The sequence below is a fragment of the Terrapene carolina genome, unplaced genomic scaffold (assembly GCF_002925995.2).
Source record: "Terrapene carolina triunguis isolate 2854851 unplaced genomic scaffold, T_m_triunguis-2.0 Scaffold211, whole genome shotgun sequence".
NCBI lineage: Eukaryota > Metazoa > Chordata > Testudines > Emydidae > Terrapene > Terrapene triunguis.
Window position 1 is genome coordinate 33,593,079 of NW_020664562.1, and position 8,363 is coordinate 33,601,441.

Here is an 8,363-nt window from a genome sequence, read left to right on the forward strand (position 1 = left end):
TGAGCGGCCCCGCCTCCTCGCACGGCCCGGCCCGGCTCGGCTCGGGGGCTGGGAGCAGTGGGCGTCTCTCGGGCCGGTTCCCATGGTAACCGCCAGACAAACAAGGCCGCAGCTCCCAGCAGCTCCGCTGCCGGCCGGGCTGGGAGCGGCGGGGCACGGGACGCGGGTGAGTGCAGTGGGGTGGGAACCGAGGGAGCCCAGCCCCAGGGTTTCGCCTAGGCGGGAGGCTGAACCCGCGGGTCTCTTAACGGACCCGGAGGCCCAGGGGGGCGCTGAACCCCGGGAGACCTGGCCCCAGGGTCTCACCCGGGCGGGGGGCTGAACTCCAGGGTGTCCGACAGGCTGGGATGAGTGAAGATTTAAAGCAGCGCCCTCCTGGTCGCTAAGGGCTAACTGTGCAGTCCCGGTTGGTAATTTCTCACTACAGAGTTTGGGGGCAAATTAGAGTCTGTAGCTGAAAATTTCACCCTTAATATCGAAGTCTGCCACTGAAACTGACAACACTTCCCAAAGATTCCTTGGCATTTTTTGGAAGAGTCAGGTTGTCAAACTCCATTCCCTGGCTGGATTCCCACCTGAGTGTCTATGGCATAGCTCCCTAATTCCCAATATACACCTTCCAATAGCTGTGGTGTTCTTCACCTCCTGGCTCAAGCAGCAGTGTTCTGGCCCAGAACTGGCTGCATGTCAGGCTTGGTCTACACTTACCCCCCAAGTCGAAGTAAGGTACGCAAATTCAGCTACGTGAATAACGTAGCTGAATTCGACATACCTTACTTCGAACTTACCGCGGTTCAGACGCGGTCCACACGCGGCAGGCAGGCTCCCCGTCGACTCCGCGGTACTCCTCTCGTTGAGATGGAGTACTGCAGTCGACGGCGAGCACTTCCTGGTTCGATTTATCGCGTCCAGACCAGATGCGATAAATCGAACCAGGAAGTTCGATTTCCAGCCGCCGAACTAGCGGCTAAGTATAGACCAGCCCTCAGTAGCGCACAAAGTGATCCATGTGTCTTGGTTTAAGTTTCTCAACACTTTGTCAGGTTTCAGAGTAGCAGCCGTGTTAGTCTGTATCCGCAAAAAGAACAGGAGTACTTGTGGCATCTTAGAGACTAACACATTTATTTGAGCATAAGCTTTCTCTAAGGTGCCACAAGTACTCCTGTTCTTTTAACACTTTGTGTTATAAAATATGACATAATACCTGATGGTCTGTGTACTATACTGAGAAGTATAGTAATAAGTGATGTGTTAAAGTGGCACAGTAACTTTTGTCTTTAAATTATTATTATTTAAATTATTTGATTCAGAAATCTTTTAGAATACTCACATACATCTCAGTATTTTGGCCCAGTCTTACAACTGGATTCATGTGGGTGCACTTGAGTGCACACGGACACATAAAAGTGGTTCAGAGCCCTAGTTTTCTGTTTTTACTAGTTGAATTTCAAGAACAACATGAGTAGATTGTATGGTTCTCTTTCTGATGCACACTGGTAGGAAACCTGGAATTTACTAAAATGTGTTCATGCTGTGTTGTATCATTTATTTTCCCTTTATACTTGCTCTTTGTTATTTACTGAAAAAGAAAGGGTTGTTTCTTTTGCTATGTTCTAGTGTCTAAAGATGTCACAAGTGATAAAGAATTACAATGTTTATTCAGTTTGATTAAAAACATCTACAAGAAAAAAACAAACTATGCATTTAAATCATAAGCATTCTTCAGTTACTGTATACCAAACTTTTGAATAATACTGCTCAACAATTTGTATATAAATGCACTTTTTAGTGGTATTTTGGTTATTCAATGCAACCAAGGATTATCAATTTAAAGAGAAAAATAACTTTCCTTCCAGTTCTAGTAATAGGTGGACTTTGTAGGAACCTATGAATGTATCTTCTGTGCATAGGCTCAAACCTACAAAGGCTTGGGGTATGTTTACACTTAAAATGCTACAGCGATGCAGCTGTTTATGTAGATAATCCACCTCCTTGAGAGACAGTAGCTAGGTCGATGGAAGAATTCTTCAAGGGCAGTGCTGTCTACCCTGGGAGTTAGGTTGGGATAGCTACATCTCTGGCTATGTCTACACTACCAACTGGCTGTTGATTTATCAACACCGGTCCAAAAGAAATGCATCATCATTGTGAGGCGGGGTTGTTTTGCCCAGTACTCAATTAGTAATTTATAGGGCTGTCAAGCGATTAAACGCACTGTTAAACAATAATAGAATACCAAAAATAGTTTTGGATATTTTCTACATTTTCAAATATATTGATTTCAATTACAGCACAGAATACAAAGTGTACAGTGCTCACTTTATATTATTATTTTTGATTACAAATATTTGCACTGTAAAAAACAAAAGAAATAGTATTTTTCAATTCCCCAATACATGTACTATCGTGCAATCTCTTTATCATGAAAGTTGAACTTACAAAGGTAGAATTATGTACAAAAAATAACTGCATTCAAAAATAAAACAATGTAAAACTTTAGAGCCTACAAGTCCACTCAGTCGTACTTCTTGTTCAGCCAATCTCTCAAACAAGTTTGTTTACATTTGCAGGAGATAATGCTGTCCGCTTCTTGTTTACAATGTCACCTGAAAGTAAGAACAGGCGTTTGCATGGCAATGTTGTAGCCGGCGTTGCAAGATATTTATGTGCCAGATTCCCTAAAGATTCATATGTCCCTTCATACTTCAGCTAGTGCTCGCGGCAGGGTGGGGTGGGGGCAGCGCGCAGACCAGTCACCGCTTGTGGGGAGCTGCCCAAGGTGAGTGCCCCCCGGATCCAGCATCCCGCACCCACTTCTGTGCCCCAACCCACTGCCCCGCATCCCCTCCTGCACCCAAACTCCCTCTCTCTTAGTTAACTGGCATTTTTCACTTACTGGCACCCCCCATTCCCACAACATGCTGGATAAAACAGCTTTTACTGTATTTATTAATTTCAATTGGTATTCCACTATTTAACAGTGTGATTAATTGCGATTACATTTTTTAATTGCAATTAATTTGTTGGAGTTAATCGCGTGAGTTAATTGCAATTAATTGACAGCCCTAGTAATTTATACTTTGTTAATGTCATAGAGATACTGCAGGTAAAGAACTGGGTCCTGATCCTTCAAAGACTTAACACGCATGCTTAATTTTACACACACAGCTGTCCCCTAACCTACAAACAATTGTTCAGTATTGGTATAACCCATGTTGCTGAGAGTTTTTCTTGCCTCATTACTTTCTTTTGGATGTTATGGCTCCTGATCTGCGATCTTCATTTGTTTTTCTGAATTTATATTCTGCACCTGTAGAATCTAAACAGAGGAAAACGAAATGGTGGTATCTTTTGATAAAGTCTCACCATACACAAATCTTGCAATAAAGGAAGCCTTAAAAGTAATACAAAAACTGCTGTAAAGAATTTAGGAAACAAAGTATGTCATCATGAGAAAAGTATCCTAGTTCTACCAAAAAGCCAAATTTTTATCACCTAGTTATAAAGCCCTAAAAGTGGTGGCTTAGAGAGTAAATGCTGATGGACCCTAAAATATCAAAGTGCCACTGATCTGGAATTATCAAACTTTTTCAGTGATCCATTAAATACAGTTTGACATCACTGTGGCAATATAGATTGGAAAAGCTTTTAAAAAAATAATTTTAAAAATTACTTTTTTTTGCTCCGTATAAGGGATCCTTTTGACCCTTCTTAGTTTTCCCACATTACTGAGTAAATGTAGGTAAAAGATTGAAGTGCTTTTATAGAATGCATACTTATTTATTTTTCCAGACTCAGACTCCTATTGAAGCCAATGGCAAAACTTCCTTTTACGTCAGCGAGAGAAAGTTTGGATCCTTCATTCACTGTTGCAGATATAATTATACAATTTGTTTTTAATTAAGGTGAGTATTCCTGCAGTTTTAGGTTCTTGGTACCATTTTCATTCTGTTCTGCTAGTTGGCAGAAATGTAATATTATTAATGGATCCCATTAATTTGCCATGTTTCATGAACACTGTATCCTTGTTCAAAAGTACATTGTACAAAATGGATTAAAACATGTCCCAGGTAATAGATAAACATTTTACATTTTAAGTAAAAAGCTAGTAATAAGTGCCTCTTTTAACAGTGTAGGACCCTCAACAGATAGCCAGCAAATTTTCATGTATTGTATTCTCTCCAGATGGAATAGTTCCTTTAAGAGAAAATTCCCATCCTTCTGAACTGGAGAATGATTTGCAATCCTGTTTAATACTTTATCATAGTCTCTCATTTATTTAACCCTTGTTTCCTTCACATACACCTCTGCCACATGTACTTCACCTAATTGTATATAATGAATAAAGATTGAGAGTAGAGTGGTGTCTGTTGTAACTAGTATGCACTATACTCTACAGAGGCATAGTTTTCACAGTGTGATTAAAAATGTATAATAATTTACAAGGAATTTAGGAAACTGCTGAAGATATAAAACTCATGAAAGGTTTACTGACAATAATATGATTTCTGTTCAACTGAAATCTTTGAATCTATAATTAGATCCCTAATATTGGAGTAAAATATTTCTGTACTTATTTTTTATTTTTAATACTGTGGCATTAATTGAATTTGATAATTCATACATTGATGTGTACATTCCTTATGTTACAATAATCAAAGTCTAAAAAAATTGCTGAATCCAGCTGTTCTTTGCAGTTACATTTTTTTTAAAAGATAATTTCAACTAAAGGGACATTCCTACCTTTATCAATAAAACCACATCAAATTGTGCCTAATTCCAGCAAATGTCATACAGTAAATAGTGTTGGATTGTCTCAGTATTTGAAAAGAAAACCTTCTTAGCTGATGCAGCAAATGGTATTGATGATTCATTAAGAAACACTAGCGGCAGGGACATTTGTGCTGCTTTCGATGCTCTCTTTTGGATAAGATGTAAAACGGAGTTGTTCACCATTTGTGGTTATTAAAGAATTCATAGAAGTTTTTTTGTAAGAGCAGGGCTGTTAGCTCTTGTGTCCTAACTAGATTGTAACTCAGGAAGTTGCATTCTGCCGACAAATTTCTCCATGCAGTTTCAATGGTTCATGTTATTCTTTGCTTATTCCAGTCTAATTTATTGTATTGTGTTGCTGTGCATTCTTAAACATTGCCTCTCTTCCAAAGTGGCTGCATTTAGCAGCTGATGAATTCATCCCTACAACCCTTACTCATGTTAACAGGGAAGATCAACTAATAAACAGCCAGTACATTTATGTATGTACTATTCATTGACTGCTTGATTGAATGAATACAAAATATAAAGGGTTGCATAATCAAGCCTACAGTTTGCAAAGCACTTTTTGGGTTCCTTTGGAATAAAATGTACTATATACTAGTAACATGCACTTGCACTTTTTCATTCACTTTTATGTTTTCAAATTAATCCCATAAGAGATTCCCCACTCCCCCCTACACCCCCCCGTGAATGTGTAAAATTTTACAGAGCAAGCAGTGTTGTAACAAACAGTTGTATATTTATTTGGGGTATTTGAAGTTTTTCTTTTGAAAGTTGAATAAATGCAACCTACTGTGTAGTCCTTCTTCTTTTCTTAGATCTCTTGTGGATGAACCACAAAGCAAATAACCAGCTATGGAGGAATTAATGGAACGCCTTGTTTCTACGTCTGAAAATCTGTTACTCAAATATGGACAAACTACCAGTCAAGCCCACGTAAAGAAGCTCAAAGATCTTGTTATAGTTCAGTTAAATGGGCTATATTTAAAGAATGTGAGACATTTGCAATACTGTGTTTTGCTTAAAGTATGCATCCTGTCTAATAATTATATTACAGATATTGATGCACTTGAATGTTGTACTCATTTAGTTAAGCTGGATCTCCATGGAAATCAGGTAAACAGTTGTTTTGGAGCTATGCAAAACAGAATAGTTCAATGAAGTAAATTTATCTGTAAACTTGTGTGTTTTCCCAGTATTTCTTAGAAGCAATTTAGATTTTAAATGCAGACTTTAACAGTATTATTTGTACATAGCAGTTGCTCTTCCAGTTTAATATTTTAGATTTTTACTCTAAAAATATCTGTTCAGGAACAGTTGGTATAATCTTGGCTGCACTGAAGACAATTGGATTTTTGCCATTGATTTGAATAGGGCCAGGATTTCACCCTATGTCTACCTTTTTCTAGCACAACACCTACCACAAGGGGGTTCTGATTCTTATTGGGGCCTCTGTGCATTACTGTAACTTAAGTCTTAAGTGATGATAATAATAATAGCTCAACACATCTGCATATGTATTTATAAAGGTATGTCAAGATTATATAAATATAGAATTTGGTTGACTGAAGAGTGATAGCATGAAATGGAGTTTTTCCCAATAAAAATTTCCCATGCATTGTCTAATGCATAGATGTTAGCAGTGGAAAAGACCAGCTAAGATAGGCCATTTAGGGTATATCTACACTGGAATTAGACACCCACAGCTGGCCCCTATCAGCTGACTCTTGATGCGGAGCTGTTTTATTGTGGTGTAGATGTTCCGGTTCAGGCTGCAGCCCAAGTTCTGGGACCCTCCCACCTTGCAGGGTCTTAGAGTTTGGGCTTCAGACCGAGCCCTGCGAGCCAGAATCAGGTGGCATAGGCCAGCTGTGGGTTTTTAATTGCAGTGTAGACGTATCCTTGGTTTTCTCCCAGTATTAAAGGATTGTTCCCTGTTGTATGTTAACATGCTTTGTCCAGTCTAGTTTTAAATTATTAAAACATTAGAGCTTCCACTGCTTTCTTTGGGAGGCTGTTCTTTAAAAAGTGGAAGTTAAATCCCAGTGAGGAAAATAGAAAGGAGCATAAACTTTGGCAAATAAAGTGTAAAAATATAATTAGGAAGGCCAAAAAAGAATTTGAAGTACAGCTAGCCAAAGTCTCAAAAAGTAATAGCAAATTTTTTTTAAGTACATCAGAAGCAGGAAGCCTGTTAAACAATCTGTGGGGCCACTGGACGATCAAGATGCTAAAGGAGCACTCAAGGACGATAAGGCAATTGCGGAGAAACTAAATGAATTCTTTGAGGGGGTCAACAAGCATGGACAAGGGAGAATCCAGTGGATATAGCGTATTTAGATTTTCAGAAGGCCTTTGATAAGATCCCTCGCCAAAGGCTCTTAAGCAAAGTAAGCAGCCATGGGATAAGAGGGAAGGTTCTCTCATGGATTGGTAACTGGTTAAAAGATAGGAAACAAAGGGTAGAAATAAATGGTCAGTTTTCAGAATGGAGAGAGGTAAATAGCGGTGACCCCCAGAAGTCTGTACTGGGCCTAGTCCTATTTAACATATTCATAAATGATCTGGAAAAAGGGGTAAACACTGAAGTGGTAAAATTTGCAGATGATACAAAACTACTCAAGATAGTTCAGTCCCGGGCAGACTGCGAAGAGTTACAAAAGGAGCTCTCAAAACTGGGTGACTGGGCAACAAAATGGCAGATGAAATTCAATGTTGATAAATGCAAAGTAATGTACATTGAAAAACATAATCCCAACTATACATATAAAATGGGTCTAGATTAGCTTTTACCACTCAAAAAAGAGATCTTCGAGTCATTGTGGATAGTTCTCTGAAAACATCCACTCAATGTGCAGTGACAGTCAAAAAAGCAAACAGAGTGTTGGGAATCATTAAGAAAGAGATAAATAATAAGACAGAAGATATCATATTGCCTTTATATAAATCCATAGTACTCCCACATCTTGAATACTGCGTGCACATGTGGTTGCCCCATCTCAAAAAAGATATATTGGGATTTGAAAAGGTTCAGAAAAGGGCAACAAAAATGATTAGGGGTATGGAACGGCTGCTGTGTGAGGAGAGCTTAATAAGACTGGAACTTTTCAGCTTGGAAAAGAGACAACTAAGGGGGGATATGATAGAGGTCTATAAAATCATGACTGGTGTGGAGAAAGTAAATAAGGAAGTGTTATTTACTCCTTCTCATAACACAAGAACTAGGGGCCATCAAATGAAATTAATAGCCAGCAGATTTAAAACAAACAAAAGGAAGTATTTTTTTCATACAACTCACAGTCAACCTGTGGAACTCCTTGCCAGAGGATGTTGTGAAGGCCAAGACTATAACAGGGTTAAAAAAGAACTAGATAAATTCATGGAGGATAGGTCCATCAATGGCTATTAGCCAGGATGAGCAGGGATGGTGTCCCTAGCCTCTGTTTGCCAGAAGCTGGGAATGAGCGACAAGGACTGGATCACTTGATGATTACCTGTTCTGCTCATTCCCTCTGTGGCACCTGGCATTGTCCACTGTTGGAAGACAGGATACTGGGTTAGATGGACCTTTGGTCTGACCCAGGATG

The 8,363-nt window shown here is 39.2% G+C and overlaps 1 protein-coding gene across 1 annotated transcript in view; it reads left to right on the forward strand.

Moving 5' to 3' along the window:
* Positions 1 to 5,685: 5,685 nt before the first annotated feature.
* The window catches only part of LOC113407367 (leucine-rich repeat and IQ domain-containing protein 3-like), a gene marked incomplete at its 5' end in the record, with an annotated part of 63,868 nt that continues 61,190 nt past the window's right edge, over positions 5,686 to 8,363 (forward strand). The window contains one exon of the mRNA XM_026655784.1: positions 5,686 to 5,892. Within this exon, the coding sequence (XP_026511569.1) occupies positions 5,686 to 5,892 (207 nt within the window). The remainder of the gene's footprint in view (positions 5,893 to 8,363) is intronic.